This window comes from Pleurodeles waltl, chromosome 8 (genome assembly GCF_031143425.1).
Source record: "Pleurodeles waltl isolate 20211129_DDA chromosome 8, aPleWal1.hap1.20221129, whole genome shotgun sequence".
Taxonomy (NCBI): Eukaryota; Metazoa; Chordata; class Amphibia; order Caudata; family Salamandridae; genus Pleurodeles; species Pleurodeles waltl.
Genome location: NC_090447.1, coordinates 11,871,929 through 11,894,661, shown reverse-complemented (window position 1 = coordinate 11,894,661; position 22,733 = coordinate 11,871,929). Strand labels below are relative to the sequence as shown.

Here is a 22,733-nt window from a genome sequence, read left to right as displayed (position 1 = left end):
GTAAACCCGGTAACAGTAAAATTAGATTTACCAAAAGAATATCCAGTACATACTACATTCCATGTGTCCTTGCTTAAGCCGTACAACTCAAAAACCCGACCTGAACCACCACCTCCACCCATACCAATTAAGGGAAATCTGGAATATGAAGTGAAAAGCATAAAAGACTCAAAAAGAATTAGTGGACGTCTGTTTTATTTAGTAGAATGGAAAGGATATGATGAATGTGAGAATTCATGGGAACCAGCATCATATGTACATGCCCCACAGCTGATTAGACGGTTTTATTTAAAAAATCCAGGAAAACCCCGTCCTGTAGGAGGGCCTTTGAGGGGGGCAACTGTTAGGGTGTGTACACAGCAAAGAGCATGTCCCCTCTCACTGCACTAGTGGGTTCTGTAATAGCTCCCTTTTAAACTTACTATTGAAAGCCTTTCTTGTTATCTCACCCCCCTCTCCCCCCCTAGGCTTCTGTGTATGTTGTTTAATGTGCTGTTTTGTTTACACATTGGGCCTTGCTTTTACCAAGGCTTCTTTAAAACACTCCTCCCTAGGCCATGTGTTAATCCAACTCATTTGCATAATAACTGAAACTCTGCACACCTTTCAAGAACATGTGCAGCATGTGAGGACCACACCCAGCTCTTCAAACCACACCCAGCTCTGCACACCTTCCAAGAACATGTGCAGCATGTGAGGACCACACCCAGCCCTTCAAACCACACCCAGCTCTTCGAACCACACCCAGCCCTGTCTATAAAAGGCATCCCCCGAGCCTCACCCAGTGCTTGTGCTCGTCTACCTCCCGCTTACCTGAGAACAGATCCCTCGGCGCTGGCACTCCTGCTCTTTACAGACTTTCTTTGACTTCAATGGGCGCAGCTGCTGGCTCTTCCTTCTTCCGGTTTCCGGTTCCTCCTTGCCTCAGCCTCTCTCCTACGAGTAACCTGCAAAAGAGAAAGAAGACAAGGTTAGACTGATCAGTATCTCTTGCCAGCAACAAGTAAGTGCAAAACTTTTTATTACCTGAGGGAGCTTTGACGGCAATTTCTGGATTCGTGTATAGACAGTTTGAGGCGAAGTGCCTTCCACGAGCATTGTGATTCAGGCTCTTTGTTGCAGGAGTATTTTGCGGAACTTTGTGAAGCGGACATTGTTTTTTTTTCATGGAACTTTTGGGAATCGAACAGTGGAAACCATTGACAGCAAGGCAAACAGTAAATCAAGGACTTGCACAAATTACATGCTGTATTTTGATGTAAAAGTACAGTATTTGTTTTATAAAAGATTCTGGAAATATGGGAAAAGTGAGTCTGCTATTGGGAATTTAGGCTTTAGTTATTTTATGATGAATGTTTGATATTGGTAATTCTGATAACGGTATTTGTTTAATGTTTTAGAAGCTTTACAGTAATAGAAAACACATCCCAGAGCAGTAACACATTCCAAACCTGGAAACTAGAGACCAGGATCCAAGAGGTACTTTTAGAAGAGAATTTCTAATAAATAAAGGGATAGTCAGGAACCCATTTAGGAATAGGTTGCACTTATCTGTTCTTTGTTTATGTTTCATTAGGCACCAGTTTCTACAGAAGTCAGAAAGGGCCGCAGATTTGTGCAGCACTTCAACAGTGGAAACGCAAGAACGGTGTTGTCTCTCTTTTTTATTTTATCCACTTCCCCCCTTCCCTTGAGCTTCTGTTCTTAGTGCACTGTTTTAAAAACTAGTGTGCTGGAACAAGCAGTTTCAGGGTGGGGTCGGATTGTCTTCAACCTCCATCAGAACTGAACAAGAACTCAGGTGAGCTGGGCTTTGACAACAACTCTCCTAGCTTCGAAACAGGCAATGAAACGAAAGGCGGATCGTTATCGACAAGTCGCACCTTTGTATCAAGTGGGCCACAAGGTGTGGCTTTCCTCCAGATTCCTACCTTCCCGGTTTTCCACCAATAAGTTCAAGCCACGTTTTTATGGACCTTTTTGGATTTTGCAAGTCCTGAATCCTGTAGTTGCGCGCCTCCGCTTATCTCATACCTGGAGGGTTCATCCTGTTTTCCATGTGTCCCAGTTAAAACTCTTTGTTCCTGATCCATACCAATGCCAGTTCCAGCGTCCGCCTCCTCTTTCTATTAACGGACAGCCTGAGTATAAAGTCCAGGAAATCTGTGACTCCAGAATTTTTTGACGCAAACTACAGTTTTTGGTCCATTGGAAAGGATACCCTCTCAGTGACTGTTCTTGGGAGGATGCTTCCTCCGTCCATGCTTCCCGTTTGGTCCGCCTGTTTTTTGACAGTCATCCTGACAAACCTGGTGCCTCTGGGAGGGGACCTACTGTAACGCTGCGCTCAGACGCGGCGTCTCTTTCTGTCCTCGCGGATGGAACGCGCTACCGATATTCGGAGCGCCGTTCCCCCCGTTTTTTTACTACACTTTCTGGGAAACATATATTTTGCTCCCGGTCACGCTACACTTACCTATAGCCCTTTTTTCTTCTTTTTTGTTGTTGGTGGATTTGTCTGGTCTTTTTACCTGTCTCTGTCCATGTTGTGTTCATCTTGTCTTCTTCGTGTTTTTGTCCCAGCATGCTCTGTTTTTCTTTTATACTACTTTTTCCTATACTGGTCTATGGACTCTTCCCAATTCAAGATGGTGCTCTTTCCTTTTCCTGTGATGTCACTTCCCTTTTCTCAGTATAGAAGTCAGTCAGTCTTGTTCCACCTTGCGTTGCAATCACTTCCTTCTGGTTGTGCTGTTCGCTCCTGTTCTTTGTTCCTGCTTTTTGCCTTGGGAGATTTTGCCTGTTCTTTGTTCCTGCTTTTTGCCTTGGGAGATTTTTGCCTGTTCTCTGTTCCTGCTTTTTGCTTTGGGAAATTTTTGCCTATTTTTGTTTCCTGTCGTTTAGTCCTGTTTTTTCTTATTTTTTCTTCATGAGTTCCTGTTTGAGGTTTTTTCCCCAGTATTGTTTTTTTTCCCTCTGGGACTCCTTCTGGATGGTACGGTCTGCTTTGGCATAGCCTGTCAAGCGGCACCGTGGCTACTAGAAGGGGTCGCCCTTATCTGGGAGTATCCAGAACCTGTAAAAGACTTGGGGGGTCATTCTGACCCTGGCGGTCGGTGACCGCCAGGGTCACCGACCACGGGAGCACCGCCAACAGGCTGGCGGTGCTCCGAAGGGCATTCTGACCGCGGCGGTTCAGCCGCGGTCAGAAAGGGTAAACCGGCGGTCTCCTGCCGGTTTACCGCTGCCCTAGTGAATCCTCCATGGCGGCGGAGCGCGCTCCGCCGCCATGGGGATTCAGACACTCCCTACCGCCATCCTGTTCATGGCGGGAAACCCGCCATGAACAGGATGGCGGTAGGGGGTGCCGCGGGGCCCCTGGGGGACCCAAAAAGAATTTCAGTGTCTGCTTTGCAGACACTGAAATTCGCGACGGGTACTACTGCACCCGTCGCACTCCAGCAACTCCGCCGGCTCCATTCGGAGCTGGCTTCATTGTTGCTGGGTCTTTCCCGCTGTGCTGGCGGGCGGCCTTTTGGCGGTCGCCCGCCAGCACAGCGGGAAAGCCAGAATGGCCGCCGCGGTCTTGTGACCGCGGTGCGGTCATTTGGCGGTAACCGCATGGCGGGCGGCGACCGCCGCCCGCCGCGGTTAGAATCACCGCCTTGGTGTATTCGCCAACCCGGTATCCAGAGGTGAGAAGTCCAGCACAGTACGTAACAAACACTCACCGTAGGGACACAGAGGAGGCCCCCAACGATATGGAGGGTTAACTGGAGATCTTCCAGATGCAGGTACTTGCAATCCACCTCCAGGACATACAGCGCCGACGAAGATGACAACAGTGAGTACCCCACCTACCATGCAAGGGAGGGAAGGGGACAATTACACACCCACATGCTACACACACACCTGACATCGACTGCCACACCCACACACAAACACACCCACAGCAACGCCCCTACCCATATACACATACACACACACACGCACTCACAATAAACTCAAGCACAGCCAGAACACACACCACGCCCTATACACACAACACTCACATACCAAACAACACCAACCATAAACATGTCACAACACTCATACCCAGCCACAAACAAACTAATCACAAAACCACGGTTGACACAGATACCAGGCAGAAGACAGCATACCAGACACACATACGGCACACAACCACAAGTGCCATCCACACTGGTACCATACCATGACGCCATCGTCCATACCACTCATTCCACCCACACCATGCACAACAACTGAACACACATCACAACCAATTAACCACACACATACCATCCACATCAACTTCCAAAACCATCACCACACAACCACCATTGCACACACAAATACAGACAGGGGCAAAATTGAAAAATAGAAGCTATGCATCCACACAAGCGCAATACACATACACAGATGAGGACAACAATGCACATACCTGTGCACACGAGACAGCCATAGTGAAATGCAGGACAACTTGATCAAAGTGCACCAATTGTGCACGTTAGCCAGATATATTATTGAGCAAATCAAAATGGGAAACGGGAGCTATTTACAAATAGGCCCATTGGGCAGTTCTGAGGTCCATCACCATGTGGCCAAACAGTCACAAAAAGGTCCCAACTTTACTCTTGACACGACCATGGTCTCCCCAGGGCGAGGCATCAATGTGGCAGGCACCTCAGGGCGCAGGGGGAGGTGTTGGTGGTGGGGACTCAGGTCATGAAGTGGGGGCCTGAGCTTCAGCTTTGGAAGGGGTGGCTTGGGCTTTGGCTTGGGAGGGGATGGCTTTGGCTTGATGGAGAACGGTGGGTGGTAGCGGGATCAGGGCTCTTGACAGGTGTTTTCTAGGAGGGGGAAGGGATATGGGAACTGGAAGCAAGGTCCAGGAAGGAACATGAAGCGGAGGTACAGGGTTTGGGGTGGCCATGGAAAAGTGCTGGAAGCTTCAACCAGGTCAACGTGGGAAAGGAAAAGTTTTGGGGAGCACGGAGAGGGGCTCTGGAAACAGGCATGGGAGTAGAGGTAGAGGGAGTGGTCGTAGGATGTGTGGGTGTGCTGGACGTGGATGCAGGTGGGTGCTCAGTCCGCTTGTGTGTGGTGGATAAATGTGGGGTGCCTGAGTGGGTGCGTTTACAGAGGAAGTGGGTGAAAAAGAGTGGGAGAAGACAAACAGGCCATGTGGATGTAAGTTGTGGTGGTGTCTCAATGTCTGGTGTTTGCGCTGCAGGTGTCTGTAATGGTTGTTGTGAGTGCGGGTGTGGAATCTGAGGTGCATGTCTGGGTGAGTGCTGTTGTGGTGACTGTGCCAATGGGGTCAGGATCTAGGAGTGAGGATGCATTGCTTGCGGCTGTGTGTGGTGAGGTCACAGTAAGGAAGGACGGGGTGGGGAGACAGTGGACGATGTGGCTGATGTTGTGTTTGCATCTGTATGTTGAGTGTGTGCATGGCTGCGGTGTGACTTGTTGTGCCTGTGTGTGTCCGTGTGCGGCGTGTGTGTTGTTCTGTGTGCATGCTGTTTGGCTTGTGTGCTTGGGATGGGTGGGGGGTGCTGCATGGGACACAGATGGTTGGAGGGAGGACGGAGGTGCCAAGGACACTGGCTGCCATCAAAGAGTAGGCCAGACCCTGAAATGATCTCTGGGGGCCAGACAAGGCACCATGAATGCCTTCCAGGTAGGCATTGCTCTACTGCACTGGGATGCCAGGCCCTGGATGGCATTTATGATGGTTGTCTGTCCCGCAGAGATGGTCCTTAGGAGGTCAATAGCCTCCTCAATGAAGGCAGCAGGGCTGCCTGGGGCAGGGGCTGAGATGCCTGCGGCGAAGGAGATGCCCACCCTTCTGGGTGACTGGGCATGGGCATCTCGGTGGGGAACTACAGAGAAGGCAGTGCTGGTGGGGGGTGGCGGACAAAGATGTAGTTGGGGTGGTCCCAGAGGGGTCTGCCACCACCAGGGAGCTGCCATTAGATTAGGAATCTGATTCTGATCTTCCAGTGGTAGTAGGCTCCCTTGTGGTGCTCCCCTCACCCTCCAACCCACTGGTTCCCTCAGTGTCAGTGGACTGTGCCTCCTGGGTCCTGTGGGCTGCAGCATCCCCACTCAACGGTGCCTCTGCTCCTTCACCTGATGATGTTGATGCAGACAAGGATACAGGAAAACAGAGAGGGAGGTGGGGAGGCAAAGAAAGGGATGCAGGCTGTGAGCAACTCATCTATGATGCAGGTAGGCACACATGCAGTACACTTCATTCTCAGAACTCACCTTACCATAGCCTATGCACTACAGTAATGTACCACTGATAGGGATTACACCTACCTCTTTGGAGTACACTACACTGATAGTGGAGCTCTACAGAATCAATGCACATGTCCTACAACTCCAACTGAGGTATCCGTCTAATGCTCAGATGTATTGAATACCACTACGTCACTTAGCAAGACAACAGGAACACTACCTGACTGACTGTACTATCCAATTTCCACCTTTCCTGGGTACACATGCCCCCTGCACAACAAGGTAATGTAACCTGGTCAAGAAGTTGAACACCTGCATACCCTGACACCTATGAGTCACTGTAACAGCAATCTTTTCACACATTGCCTACCATCCCCCAATACAGTTGGCATGCAGGACAGTGTGAGAACTCACCCCCTTGTGGCTGCTGTGATGCCTTCAAGTGCCCATCCAAGACTGGGTAGGCCACCGCCAGTATGCAGGGTGTCAGAGTCCGAAGTGCATCCCTTCCTCGTTGGAAGGCCATCCCCAGCTGGGCCTCCACCGTGTTCCGGGCCCAGCATCTCAGATCCTCCCACCGTTTCCTGCAGTGGATGCTCTGCTGGCTATAGACCCCCAGGATCCGCATGTCGTTGGCGATGGATGGCTCGCCATAACCCCTTCTTCTGATGGGCACTGACCTGCATGGGAGAAATGTAGGAATACACATTAATGTAGACTGACCACATGCATGCTGACATAGGATACAATTGCACTGACAGTGGACAACCATAGATTCCATCATCTTCCTACAGGTACACATTAATAGCCTACTCCACTACTCCTACACGCTTGGTAATCCTACATTCACACATACCTGCACCCAAGCAATCGCCTGCTTCTCTGGTCGCTCATACAACTTTGCATACAGGGGTAGGACCCCGTCCACAAGCCTCGCCAGCTGCTCCTATATGAATGCTGGGGCCCTCTCCACTGTAGCTTGTGCCATCTTCACGACCAGATGCAAGACACAGAAGCACACGCAGTGGAGTAGTGGTTGTGGTGAGTGCAGGAATCAAGTGGCTAAAGGAAATCAAAATGGTGGTGAAGACTGTGGCGATACGCACCATCACCGCTGGCAGCGATCATGATTGGCCCTTGTTCCCCATAGACTCCAATGTTAACCAATTGGGAATTGCACGGCGGTACAGACCGCCTAATGCAGTGATGAGTTACGCCAGCGGAGTCATGTCACTTCCATCTTTCCTCAGTATGTAGGACAGGCGACCCCCATTTGATGTGTAAAATGTAATAGAGTGCAATCTCTACGCGCCCTCCATGCTGTCATATCTTTCTGTACATGTTAGGAACACCAGTCATACACAGCAATACATGTTATATGTGATGTGTGGCATCAGTTATCCGCATTTGTAGGTTGCATGGCACCATGTTCACATGTCGATTGTCACAGTGTTAGCTGTATGCAACCCTTCCATAATGTGGAGGCTACATTTGTGCAGTTGTGTGTGCATTGACATCATCCGTAATGTGGTGGTTTGGTGAAATATGTGTGCTGTCCCTCCCTAAGTACAGACCCCTGCAGAGACTGAGGAATGCACCAGTGTTTCGGCCCCTGGTTGACCTGGCAACCATGGAGGACCGACACATCATACCGACCTACCGTCTGAACCAGATGACCATACGTGAACTGTGTGCCCAGCTGGAGCCAGATCTAATGCCAGGTCTACGTAATCCCTATGCTATTCCACCTACTGTGCAGGTGCTATCTGTGCTACCTTTCTTGGCCAGTGGGTCATTTTAGGCAACAGTTGCCTTGGCAGCAGATGTGTCACAGCCAATGTTTAGTAACATCTTAAGGGTTGTCCTGACTGCCTTGCTGAAACACCTCCACACATACATCAAATTTCCCCAAACTGTTGACTTGCCCACTGTGAAATAAGATTTCCATGCCATTGCATGGTTTCCACAAGTGATTGGGGCCATAGATGGCACCCATATTCCCTTGATTCCTCCCAGGTTAAATGAACAAGTGCACAGGAATAGGAAACGTTTTCACTCCATTAATGTACGAGTGGTGTGTCTTGCAGACCAGTACATCTCCCAAGTGATTACCAAATTCCCTGTATCTGTGCATGACTCTTACATTTTGAGGAACAGCAGTATCCCACAACTGATGGCACAACTAAAAAGAGAGAGAGTCTGGCTTGTGGGTGAGTGAGATGTGAGAGTTCAGTAGCTAACAACCTGCCTTTCTGACTCTTTGCCATCTACACAATCCTGACATGCACTATGTATTCCCACTCTTCCCAGCTGATTCTGGCTATCCAAACTTGTCCTTGCTGTTGACACCAGTGAGGTATCCCAGGTCAGGGGGCTACATTCGCTGCAATGAGTCACATGGCAGGACAAGAAGAGTTTTCAAAAAGGACCTTCGGCCTACCGAAGGCAAGATTCCGGTGCCTGCATTTGTCAGGTGGAGCCCTGTGCTACACCCCACACAAGGTTTGCGAGATCATCATGGCCTGCTGAATGCTGCACAAGTTGGCACTAAGGAGACATGTACCCCTACTAGAAGATGATGAACGACATGATCCACCGGTGGCAGCTGAGGGGACAGAGGACAGAGATGAAGAAGGGGAGGTTGATGTGGATTCCAGAACTCAGGCCATTCCGCTATACTTCCAATGAGTTCAAGGTACATTTAGCCTAAGCACAAGTGTGCAGCTGGTGCAGGCCTTCTGAGTGCAGTGTCCAGGTACAGGCCAGTGGTCCAGCAGGGCAGTCCTTCTTCTTCTTGTCTTGTTCCTGTAGGGATCTGAGGTGGGGTGCAGCTTTCCATCCTTCCTCCTGGGGACGGAAGGCAGGGGGGAGGGGCTCTGTCAAATCACGTGCAGGCCACCACCCTCTTGACTGAGCATTTCCTGGGAAGTGTGCAAAAAAAGAAATCCCAAAAGCAACATTCTCCAAAAATCCAAGATGGCAAAAATTCAATCTCAGAGGTTAGGTCTGGCTGAGCCCCCCCACTGGTTTGGCTAAGGTTCCATTGGAACACCCCTTTCCAGTCCCCTCCTAATTTACCCATAGGGCACCTGGCTATCTGGGTTTGCAGGAAGTTGGGAAGGTACACTTGCTGTCCCAGATGTCATTCTCTCCTTTGAAGACCAGTTTGGTGGCTCAGGCTCCCAGGGGCTGACCAATCAGAAAAAGGCACTAGAGAGCTGAAGTTAGCAACTTTTAAAGCTCTTTCTAGGTACAAGTTATATTTCATTGAACAGTAGCAAGTTGTTGGATTTATTATAACTTTTAATTTGATACTAAACATGCCACATTTAGCTCCTTCATATGGAAAACAATATTTTTAATTTTTAAAATAAAGTCTCTCCGTGTTAGCTAGCCTATGGAGCCCATTCACTAGGGGAAAAACAAATTTAGTTATTTTTCCTCACCAGGGCTTATTAAACGTCTTTTAGAAAGTCCCTGCTTATAGTTACACTGCACCCAACACTGAGGGCACCTAGGGCACACCTCAGGGGTGACTTATATGTAAAAATAAGGTAGTTTAAGACTTTGGAACTACTTTTAATTCCAAAGTCGAATTTGCATATAACTTTAATTTAAAAGCAGCCAGCAAGGCAGGCCTGCCTTTAAAATTACCCTGGGCATTTTAGCAGTGCACCTATTGGTCCACTACCTAGGCTGAGGTCCCTAAACCTACATGCCCAACCATATACTAGGGACTTAGAAGTAGGTTGACGCAGCCAAATATAATTAGTCTAATTTGCATATCCACTTTACACAGATAACTGGCCCTGGGACTTTTTAGCACAACCCAGGGCCAAGTCAGAGTCAGTAACCATCAGTATCTGTCCGGAAAGTTTGGGGGTGACCAGGGCAAAAAAAGGAGGACTTTCCTACATTTATCTCTCACTTTATAATGTATAAACTATGAGTAATTCTATAAAACATATAAATACTACACAAATTTTACAAATATCAAAGTCAACCCCAGTAGCACTTCTCAATACAAAAAAGTTACAAATGTAGCAGTGCATAGTATCACTGCCCATTAATTAGTAGCACTTGTTTTTCTTGCGTCATGCAGTGCCACTGAAGGCAATGATACACGCAGCAAAGTTAATTTTTAATTAGGGCTCCTGGTCTTATGGTGTTTATTTTTTAACATTTCCGTCTGTATCTATCCATTTTATTTTTTGGCCGTCTTATTGGTATTTATCCATAAGTATTGTGTATTTTGAGAATTAACAGAGTAAAATGGTGCATTTCCACATTTGTTTAACTGATAAACCTGCACTCATCCTTCGCTCCCTGTACGTTTTGCCAACTTAAGCTGCCAAATAAAGCAAAATACCACAGCAGAGGTAAAACCAGCATTACAGTAGAAATATATGTTAACATTTGGGAAATCTCCTCCTGTGTTTTTAACTCCCCTACTGTCTATGTGCTCAGCTGTTGTCCTGGACATCACAAGAGACAGCATGAAGAGTCACCGCAAGAGGCACAAGTTTCCATATTTTTCGACATTTAAAAATAAATATAGACAGGAAACACATTGTTTTTCTTCTGTATTTATCTGTAAAAATGGAAAACTGTGAACCTTGATTTTTATTAACAAAATCCACATAAATTATGAGACTCAGGAGTTGCTTTTCAGGGTCTAGTCATTCATAGATGTTTCATTACTTTCCCAAAATTCACACAATCAATACTGACCAAAGGATCTTCAAACCTACCTAATTAAGTAAGCAATGTTAATATCTCCACCCAAAGTCCCTGAAAAGGTGCGTTCTCATTATCAAGCCAAAGTTGTCCTTTCTACCTCCTCAGAATAAAGAGTTGTGCCAGGGATGGAAAGTGCCCACTAGAATAGCAAACCAGCTTCAGGGGCAGCAAATATGTGATTTGAAGACTCCAAACACTTGCTCCTTAGTGAAACTTTCAACACTTTGATAGGAGTGAACACCAGTGGCGACGACACATGTGGTCAGCAGCAAAGAATTGAGACAGTCCACAATCCTTAACCTAGGTAACAATGGAATGAGCCCCTTAGGATTCACTAAACAAACAAATGACCTTCCACCAACCGACCAGACACCTGCAATCTGCCTCTCTCTTCCTCCCAAACACCCCTTCCCCCAGATCTGGTGATGCAACAGCAGAGGACACTCCTTCTCACACCTGGTGGCCAAAGCTTGACACAATCTTCCCCTCCGCCAGGAACACCGCATCGCCCTGGGAATTCAGGAAAGGGCTCAAGACATGGCTCTTGAAATGAACAGAGTGCCACGAAGCAGCTAGCAACTCTAGGGCCTCGAGACGCTCAGGGTTGATTTGTTGTGCTTTTCAAATCCTGAGGTATTCATTGACAAGTACTTTAATTTAGGCACAACATCTGTGACAAAATTATGAAATTACTTATGTGATATTTCAAATCCCTCTTGATGATATGTGACTCGTGAATTTGATTATTTTAAACCAATCCAGTTATTCGCTGGAATGATCCTTTTATGTTTTTGTTAGGACAATACCATCTGAATTTGTTGAGTGATGTTCAGCATGAAAGAACACAAGATAAATGTATCTTTAACTTTACTTAATAGTTTCGGTAGCTCCCATTTCTCTGAAGGTATGAAGCCAAGCAGGTTTTGAAATTAAAACCCAAACACATCAGCATCTGTCTGGCATTGTGGGGTTCAGTTATCTGTCACACTAGTATGGACACATGCTTGGTGGGGAACATTTGTAGATGTCACTTGTTGACTGCTTGATGGTTGTGTAAACATGGATCCTCAGTGGTGTACAATTTCATCCACTAAAGTCCATCAAAGAATATTGCGGGTGGAGTTACAAAAGAGAATGACAAAACTCTGTGTTGTGTGATAAATGTATTAAGGTGCACTGCAGACCTTGTGGTGTATGCTAAATTGCTTTTGGGGGTATTTTTGCTCTTCATTGCATATGTGATGGTAAATTGTGTTGGGTTGTTGGAGCTACAAGTATAATTTTTCGCTGGGTCTTTAAACAATATAGCTCACATACCTGTCCTTGCCATGTCTGCATTGTAGCATAGGGTGTATCTCATATGTGTTCACATCCTTCCAGGTGGGAGACATCGGTGTCATAAACCAGACATTCGGCCTCAGTCAAACCGAAGCCTCTTTCTTCTACTACATGGAGTTTGATGGGATCCTAGGGCTGGCATATCCAAGCCTTGCTTCTGATGGAGTCACCCCTGTCTTTGACAACATGTGGAGTCAAGGATTACTGTCCCAGAATCTCTTCTCAGTCTTTCTCAGCTCGTAGGTATTCCTATTTGCACAATGCTATTTTTTTTGGTAATGCAGCCAATCACACCAGAGCTCATTGGCACCTATTGGTCTTAGGGGACACGTTACTGGCTTTGCAAAGAAGTGAGACGACAGACATGTAGGTCCTCATACAATGAGCCTTTTATTTCTGATGGGTCGATGTCTCTGTGCTATATGGGACAGCACCCCTAAAGAGAACCCCTTTTTTATTGCTGCTCCAATACTGAGGCGTAAGATATATTTTACCTCTCCTAACAGTCGGTCAACATCCTTTTATTCGGTTTATCTGAAAATAAACCATACAGGCATATTTAAAAACATAATAACAATAAAACAAAAAAAACAGTACCAATAAAACATTTAAATAATTTTAGGATCAAGTCCATAAATTCAAATACAAGATGAAGAGGACCTGCAGATCTCCCATCATTTGTTGTAAGCCTGTCCCCTATGCAGAGTTGGTAAACACATTTTCCAACCTTTTGGTGATATTGGACTTGTGTGTTTTCATTCACATCCTGTTATAATCCTTTTCCTGATCACATAACTGACAATCAGTGCTTTGCTTCAATAGGGATTATTCAAGTGTGAATGGAAGTTTCATCATCTTCGGAGGGTGTGACCCTTCCTACTTCCATGGAAACATCAGCTGGGTCCCAGTCACAGATGAAGAATTCTGGCTTATTTGTGTGGAGAAGTAAGTAGTCGTAACCCGTGGGGCGAAGGAGACGTGTTCAGCCCATGTGTGTGTTCATTGTGTTAATTGCTGTGCAGCCATGCTCCTATGTCATACTACCACATACAACTAACAAAGGACGGCAGGAGAACTGAAAAGGTAAAGTTCATTCTGTGAAGGTGGCAAACGGAATATCTTCTTCTTCAGTGCTATCCTCATGAGTGACTTCCACTCTGTTGGGAGAATGGTCCTCTGCATGGCTTGGTGAAGCGGTGAGTCCCTGCCTATGCACATTTCTGACCGACCCTTCTGCATCCCCATCCCCTTGACAGAGACTTACTGGAGCCAACTGAGAGTTCTCCCATCATACAGATGTCAGTGAAGGCTGGCAATGCTAGCCTCCCATTCCAGCGACAAGAGAGAACGCAAAATCTTCCAGGAGGTTTGCCACCATGAGAACATTTTTAAAAATGGGATCAAAGTTTGCGTTTAAAACATAATTTTCACATATATGGATCAAAACCATACTCTTTCAATAATCAAGTACTTTTATGATGTGCAGAACCTACACATGCTCCCCAGGTGTAGACCCTAATTTTTTCAGATTGTACAGGGGTTGCCCCCAATATGTCAGTAGCGCTCTGCCAGGGCTAGCATATACCATGGGTGTCCCCTTATGCCAATAATGTCACACAAACTGACAGACCGAGCACTTTGCCATCCATCATACACCATAGGTAACCCATATGTCAAAATTATCTCTTTGTGTTAGGGCCAGAATTTTGACATTATTACCTGCCCTCAGCCCACCATATGCCATGGTAGTTCACCTGTAATGGCCATAATTCTTTCCAGTATTGCAGGACCTGGATTTTACCAAGGTAGTCCCATACCCCACAGGCCATATTTATGACCTCAGTTCTGTCGCACTTGCACCACGCAATGTGCCACATGTGCAATACAACTCAAAATGAGACTTATGAAGTCACGCAAGGCCAGCTTCGGTGGTCCTGATTGGTTTCATAAATCTCGAGCAAAGCAACACAGCGCAAATTGCTGCGTTGCCTTACTCTGCACCAGGGAAGCATTCTGTGGGTGTTTCATGGGTGTTCCCATGCAGCATCCACTGATTTTAATGCATTCCCTGATTTACCAGAATTGTTAGACCTGGGAATGTGCCAAAAGCCTATGCCACCCCAGGTGAGGTGTCACGAGGAGAAATATCTTTATTTCTACTCGTTTTCTGTCCTTTTTTAATGTGTGCTGCATTCTGCATTACACAAGGAAAGAGGAAGGTGGCTGTTTTTTGTGCATGATCCTACATGCAACCGGGGCCAATGCCACCATTCTGCCATGGGTGCCCCTTATGCCAAGAATTACGTATAGTGTGCCAGTGCCAGCATTTTAGCACTGATGCTGCTTACACTATGCATTCTCTCCAAAATGACAGTGCCAACATTTTGGCACTGGTGCCTCATGTGCCAAAAATTACATTACTATTCCATCACCAACATTTTACCACAGATGTCCTTATGGCTAGAATTATCTCACGTATGCTGGTGTTCCAGCATTAACATTATTCTATTGGTGTCACTTATGCCAGAAATGACCTCCAGCGTGCCAGACCCCAAGCATAACAGACTGACATTATGAGGGTGCTGGGCAGGGGGATCCATGCACCACCCATGCCACAGTCATGGGAAGTGCAGGGGCCTCAGGTTGTAATCAGCAGCGTAATCCTGAGTTCAGCACAACCTGCTGTGCATGTTCCGTGGGAGTGTGCTGTTCGTGTCCCTGGAGATATGCTGTACATGTTCCAAAGAAATGTGCTGTGCATATTCTGTGGTGATCTACTGTGCATGTTCTGTGGGAGTGTGCATGTTCAGTGGGGATCTACTGTGCATGTTCCATGGGAGTGTGCTGTTTGTGTTCCATGGAGGTGTGCTGTGCATGTTCCACATCTACTTTACATGTTCTGGGGGAGTGTGCAGCGCGTGTTCCATGGGAATCTGCTGTACATTTTCCATGGGGATGTTCTGTGCATATTCTGTGGTGATCTACTGTGCATGTTCTGTGGGAGTGGGCATATTCAGTGGGGATCTACTGTGCATGTTCCATGGGAGTGCTGTTAATGTTGAGTGGGGATGTACTGTGCATATTCTGTGGGGATCTACTTTGCATGTTCCATGGGAGTGTGCTGTGCATGTTCCGTGGGGATCTACTGAGAATGTTCTGTGGGAGTGTGTTGTGTGTGATCCATGGAAATCTACTGTGAATGTTCCGTGGAGTGTGCTGTGCCTGTTCTGTGGGATCTATTGTGCATGTTCTGTGGGAGCGTGCTGTGTTTGATCCGTGGGGATCTACTGTGCATGTTCTGTGGAGATGTGCTGTGCATGTTCCATGGGGATGTGCTTAGCAAATTCCATGTGGATTTACTGTGCATCTTCCATGGGGATGTGCTGAGCATGTTCTGTAGGAATTTGCTGTGCATGTTCCGTGGGGATGTGCATGTTCTGTGGGGTCCTACTGTGCATGTTCTGTGGGGATTTACTGTGCATGTTCTGTGGGGATGTGCTTTGCATATTTCATGGGGATCTACTGTGCATCTTCCATAGGGATGTGCTGTGCATGTTCTGTAGGAATTTGCTGTGCATGTTCCGTGGGGATGTGCATGCTCTGTGGGGATTTACTGTGCATGTTCCATGGGGATGTACTGTGCATGTTCCATTGTGATCTACTGTGCATGTTCCTTGGGGGTGTGCTGTGCATGTTCGATGGGATCTATGGTGCATGTTCCATTGGGATGCGCTGTGCATGTTCTGTGGTGATCTATTGTGCATGTTCTGTGAGAGTGTGCTGTTTGTGTTCCCTGGGAGTGTGCTGTGCATTTTCCATGGGATCTACTGTGCTTGTTCCATGGGAGTGTGATGTGCATGCTCCATGGGGATCTACTGTGCATTTTTTGTGGGAGTGTGCTGTGCATGTTCTGTGGGAGTATGCTGTTCGTGCTCCGTGGGAGTGTGCTGTGTGTGTTCTGTGGGGATGTGCTGTGTGTGTTCCATGAAAGTGTGCTGCGCATGTTCCGTGGGGATCTGCTTTGCATGTTCCATCAGAGTGTGCTGTGCATGTTCCATGGGGATGTGCTGTGCATGTTCCATGGAGATCTACTTTGCATGTTCTGTGGGAGTGTGCTGTGCATGTTCCATGGGAGTGTGCTGTACGTGTTCTGTGGGTATCTGCTGTACATGTTCCATGTAGATGTGCTATGCATATTCTGTGGTGATCTACTGTGCATGTTCTGTGGGAGGGTGCATGTTCTGTGGGGATCTACTGTGCATGTTCCATGGGAGTGTGCTGTGCTTGTTCTGTGGGGACATACTGTGCATGTTCTGTGGGAGCGTGCTGTGTGTGATCTGTGGGAATCTACTGTGCATGTTGCATGGAAGTGTGCTGTGCTTGTTGTGTGGGGATCTACTGTGCATGATCTGTGGGAGTGTGCTGTGTTTGATCCGTGGGGATCTACTGTGCATGTTCCGTGGGAGTATGCTGTGCATATTTGTGGGAGTGTGCTGTGCGTGATCCATGGGAGTGGGCTGTGTGTGATCCATGGGAGTGTGCTATGTGTGATCCGTGAGGATCTACTGTGCATGTTCCATGGGAGTGTGCTGAGCATATTCTGTGGAGATGTGCTGTGCATGTTCCGTGGGGATGTGCTGTGCTAGTTCCGTGGGAGTGTGCTGTGTGTGGTCCATGGGGATCTACTGTGCATGTTCCGTGGGAGTGTGCTGTTCATGTTCCTTGGGGATCTACTGTGCATGTTCCATAGGAGTGTGCTGTGCATTTTCTGCGGGGATCTACTGTGCATGTTTTGTGGGAGTGTGCTGTGCATGTTGGATGGGGATCTACTGTGCATGTTCTGTGGGAGTGTGCTTTGCATATTCTGTAGGGATCTACTGTGCATGTTCCATGGGAGTGTGCTGTGTGTGATCTGTGGGGATCTATTGTGCATGTTCTATGGGAATGTGCTGTGTATATTCTGTGGGGATCTGCTGTTATTCATAGATCTCCAGGTCCTATTGGCTGTTCTTGGTCCCCTACACTGCACTTCTGGCATTTCTAGGAGTTAAAGGCTACTCAGGGGTAGAGTGCGCTGTTATTGGTTTGGAACTCCTGCTGCCGATGGGATATTGCTAAACACATGTGCTCTGCTACTTCCCCGCCCTCCACCATCCAGGAACGGCTCTGATTCTTTAATTGAGAAATCTGTATATGAAGCTGGGGATGCCCCATACACATATCAAGACCTTGTGAATACAGATAGGACATTTCCTGATCTCAGTGAGAGGGGGTTTCTATACACACAACCACTCCTCTTCCTCCAATACTCTCTTCCAGCATCATGATCTTCTCCATAGCTCCAGTGCAGTGGACCTTGCAGTGCCTCAATGATTGAGCTTCTGATGTCTTTATTAAATGACGATAAAATGTTCTGTCAAAGCAGAGGTTGTGAAAGTTTGACTGAATGGGAGCTGTTCACGAGCCACAGTAGAGAACATTGTATTCACAGAGCAGATGGTGGATGCATGTCTAGGAGGGGACAGAGGGGAGATGGATATTTAAAATGAGGATTGGAGTAGACACAGGGATTTGAGTGACAAGGAAGCCAAGATAACGTATGACACAATGGGTGGTCTTGCACAACCCCACCAGTGAAGTAACTCAAAATGATGGGCCTCTCTGAAGATTGTGATGAGAGGCCCCTGAGTCTTTCATACCTCACAGTTTCAGATATGCTATCCACTTCACACAAACACATTGAGGGAGGGGATCATGTCTCTGAGGTACAGCATCAGCTTTGTGTACAAACAGCATTTAGTTCATCCCATCGCTCCACCTCACCAAGTATCTCTCTCTCAAAACTGTCCCCACTGGCATCGCTTGGTTTTGCACTTCTCCCCACAGATGGAAAGTATCCCGCTAGATACTTGAATTATCCTGATAGACCTCTTCATGGGAATGTAAAGTATCCTAATAGATCTCGTCCTAGGAGTGTGTAGTGAAATATGTGTTTTTGACCACCGACTTTGTGTTGCACCACTTTGCACCTGGATTAGCTGTCTAGTGTTCACCATTTGCAGACTACATTTTGTATTCAGTTTAACTGCCTATTGACTTTATCATAGAATTAGACACTGCCATGTTAAAAGCTGATCGTACTTTTCCGCATTGTAAACTGTGCTTGTTTTCAAGCTTTTTCACACCAAGGGTTTTGGTTGATAAGGATGTACTCAGATGGCAGGAAACGGCCTTGTTTTGATTTGATACCGTCAGACTGTGGCCAAACCCCAACATGCTATTTTCAAAGCATACCTAAACTAGCCAGCATGTTTGAATTACGAAATTAGTTTTTTTTTAAAGATATAAAAAGACCCAGTGTGACAGTGAGAGAGTGAGTAGCCTCAATCAGGATTCTCAACGTCGGAAGCCTGATATCTTTCCCTTGAGGGTGGAGATCTCTTTCTCTTTCACAGTCGAACGGGGTCATGGTCTTGCTGGCATGCGAATAATGAAGAGCTTGGCAGGCCCAATGGTGATGAATTTTTACTTCATTATTTGCTTTGCATTATAGTATAACATAAATGCATATATGTGCTATGTACATTGCGGTGGAGAATCATTTTGGTATACTTTCCTTTCATTGCTGTGACTATTTTTAAATGTGTGCTTTCAACACACTAATCTCCTTTTAGGCACCTTGTGGTGAAATAATAATAAATGTCTTCTTTTAACTAAGAGGTGCATTACATAGATTTTTGTCAGCTCAGTCATTAGTGAAAGCAAAACAGAGTGTAAAGTATCCTCATAGACCTCTTCCTATAACTGCAGAGTATCCTGATAGACCTTTCCATAGTAATGTAAAGGATCCTGATAGACCCTTTTCCTAGGAAAGTAAAGTATCCTGATTGACCTCTACTAGGAATGTAAAGTATCCTTATAGACCTCTCCCTATAACTGTAGAGTATTCCGATAGACCTTTCTCTAGGAATGTAAGGTATCTTGATAGATTTCTTCCTAGGGATGCAAAGTATCCTGATAGACCTCTCCCTAAGGTTCTAAAGTATCCTGATTGACCTCTTCCTAGGAACGTAAAGTATCCTGATAGACTGCTCCCTTGGGATGTAAAGTATTCTGATAGACCTCTCCCTAGGAATGTAAAGTATCCTGATAGACTGCTACCTTGGAATGTAAAGAATCCCAATAGACCTCTCCCTAGGAATATAAAGTATCCTGATAGACTGCTCCCTTGGAATGTAAAGGATCTTGATGGACCTCTCCCTAGGAATACAAAGTATCTTCACAGAGCTGTCCCTGCAGGTGTAAAGTATCCTGATAGACCTCTCCCTAGGCATGTAAAGTATCCTGATAGTACTCTCCCTAGGAATGTAAAGTATCCTAATAGACCTCTTCCTAGAGACACAAAGTATCCTGACAGACCTCTCCCTACAGATGTTAAGTATCCTGAAAGACCTCTCCCTAGAAACATAAAGTATCTTGATAAACTTCTCCCTAGGGATGTAAAGTATTCTGCTCGGCATCAGGATCTAATCTGCTGCATGTAAGATGATTGAAATGGTTAAGGGTGTGGGATTTCCAGCTATATGAAAGTACACCTTCTTTTCTAACCCTATTAAATGATTCATCTCTTTTTTTCCAGGGTCACAATGAATGAAGCTCCTTTAGGCTGCCTAGAAGGCTGCTACGCCATTGTAGACACTGGCACATCTCAGATTGCTGCCCCCCCTACTGCTTTCTCAGCGCTCCTGAAGACAGTAGGGGCAACGCTGAACTCTTACGGAGAGGTAAGTGTACAGGTGGAGCAGTATATAGCACAACTACCAGTAAACACCATAAGGCACTCCACTTGTACTCCTCCACTAGATGAGTGTGACACACACCGATTGAGTAAAAATGTCCATCAAGCACCTGTCGTAGTGTGTTGTGTTCACCCAATGAACAACCTCCAATCTCCAACAGATCTTGTTCGTGACAAATTGCTTGGAACAGCGCATTGCAAGCACATCCCTAAGCTGAGGAAAAAATACTAATTAGGACTCAGGTAACCATGACGACTGGAGATGCAGAACTCCATTAGCCATTCTCTTCTGGCCACAGAGGCAGAACATTTGCATAATGAATCTAGTAGCCCCAGCCCTTCTGATCGAGGTGCACCCCATGGATGGCTGTAAGCCAGTACTAGCTCACGATGCTCCAGCACTACGTTTTACCAGAGCATCCTTACTTAGGATTGCAGTCACATGGGAATGTTAAACGCTGGCTAAGTTAAATGTATACGCAAGTTTCATTGCTCTAGGATTTCTCTATGGTTGATCTGAGTGAGAACAACTACAGCGCGAACAACAGCCACAACCGTGGTGGTAACTACTATACAAAGAGGTACTATTCTTGTAATAACAGTGACAACTCAATAATAATACTAACAACAACTACAAAAACAACAACATAATAATAATTGAAATAACAACAACAATAATAATGGTGAATAATAATAATGATACTGATGGTTGATCATATTACATTTATTGTTATAGTTATTGTTCTTTTTCTTATTAGTATTATTACAATTATTATTATTATTATTAATAATATTATTATCATCATCATTATTGCTATAATTATTAGTTTTATTGTTATTAATATTAATAATAATATTATTAATAATAAAAAAAGATAACAATAACCATAAGGATAATGATTGTAATTATCATCATAATAGTGATGATGGTTGATGATGTGTTAATAATAATAATACTAAAAATAATAATACCAATAAACATTGTGCATGATAATCACAACAATAATAATAATGGTGAATAATAATAATAATAATGCTAATAATATTAATGATTGAGAATAATAATACTGCTAATAAAAATAATAATAATAATAATAATAATAATAATAACATTAATAATACTAACAATAATGGTGATGATTGACAATCATGCCTATATTGTATTATTATGCTTACTAGGGTTCTTCGTTTTCTTCTTCTGCTTCTTTTACTTCTAATTAATAATAATAATAATAATAATCATCATCATGATGGTGATGATCGTCAATGATGAGATGTTGATGATACAAATAATACTACTACTAATAATAAAAATAATAATAATTGTTAATAATAATAATAATAATAATGGTGATGGCGCTGATTCATAATAAAACTGTTATTATTATTATTATTATTATTGTTACTATTATTATTGTTAGTAAAAATAATGATACTAATAATCATAATAATTACTACCATATTATTATTGTTACTAGTAGTAACACTGACAATAACAGCAGTAGTGGTGATGGTGACGATGGATGATCCAGCTCTACCCAGACTGGTGGAGACCAAGGGGCACCCCCAGTTTGCTTTACTTCTGCCTCACACCTGCGCTACCCAAGTCCCGCTCACAAAGACAATCCTGCCATACAACATGTTTTCATCGAGCGGGTTGAAATCCTACCAGAGTCCCGTCGTGTTACGGTCTATGTCCAGTTGAGGCCGAGGGTCCATATTTATGTTTCTTTGCTGAGCTGACCTGAGGCAAATGGAAAAGGCAGGAATGTGCCGTATCTATGCGATAGGGCGCATTCCTGTCCTTTCCCACTGCGCTGGTGCTATTTTGGCTGCCTAGCGCCAATGCAGGCATCCTTTGCCCCACGGTGCAAGAGTGCCTGCGTAGCATGCAGGATTGTTTTCCAGCACAAAAACCATCCTAGGAGTCTTTTTACTCTTTGTCTGTGTGCGGCAGAAGACAGCACAAATAGAGAGAGAGAACGATGAGAAATAAAGATATTTCACCTCATTGCGCCTTTATGTGATTAAGTAAATCTGGGGCAGCATCAAAATCCATAGGTGTGCATGGGAAAACCTACTGCAGCGCCCATGGAATGCCCCTCCTGATGCAGCGTAAGGCAACGCAATGATTTACGCTGCTGTGTCTTACTCCATATCTATGTGGCCATTCAAATCCACACACAATGCCTTTGCGTGGCCTAATATATATAAGTACAAGGTTTGTGCCGCCATTGCATCACAAAAAGTGATGCAACAGCGGCAGAAGGGGCTCATAAATATGCCCCTAGGTGCAAATATATGAAGTCATGTTGATGTCAGATTATTTATTCCATGTAAAGACAGATTTGAGAATAAAAACTGAAGTGGGCTATACCAGCCATTAAAGGCCCGCTTTAATGTTAAAGGTCTGACCTGAAGGCGAGAGCCTTTAACAAGGGAGCAGGACTTTCATGCAGGTATAGCCCAGCTACGGAGGACTATGAAACTATTAGAGCCTTCCACCACAAGAGGGCAGAATGTTCTAATAAGAAAAATCCCCATGGGCTCCGGGAGGCCTTTTTTCACAGCAATAGCTGTGACCAACAGTGGAATGTTGGGGCTCCAGGCTTCA

General features: G+C 45.5%; 1 protein-coding gene across 1 annotated transcript in view; it reads left to right on the top strand.

Annotated features, from left to right (window-relative positions):
* The window catches only part of LOC138249012 (pepsin A-like), an 85,286-nt gene that overhangs the window by 51,385 nt on the left and 11,168 nt on the right, over nt 1-22,733 (top strand). Inside the window, exons 8-10 of the mRNA XM_069203069.1 lie at nt 12,364-12,560; nt 13,144-13,266; nt 19,961-20,105. Coding sequence (XP_069059170.1) covers nt 12,364-12,560; nt 13,144-13,266; nt 19,961-20,105 — 465 coding nt within the window. The remainder of the gene's footprint in view (nt 1-12,363; nt 12,561-13,143; nt 13,267-19,960; nt 20,106-22,733) is intronic.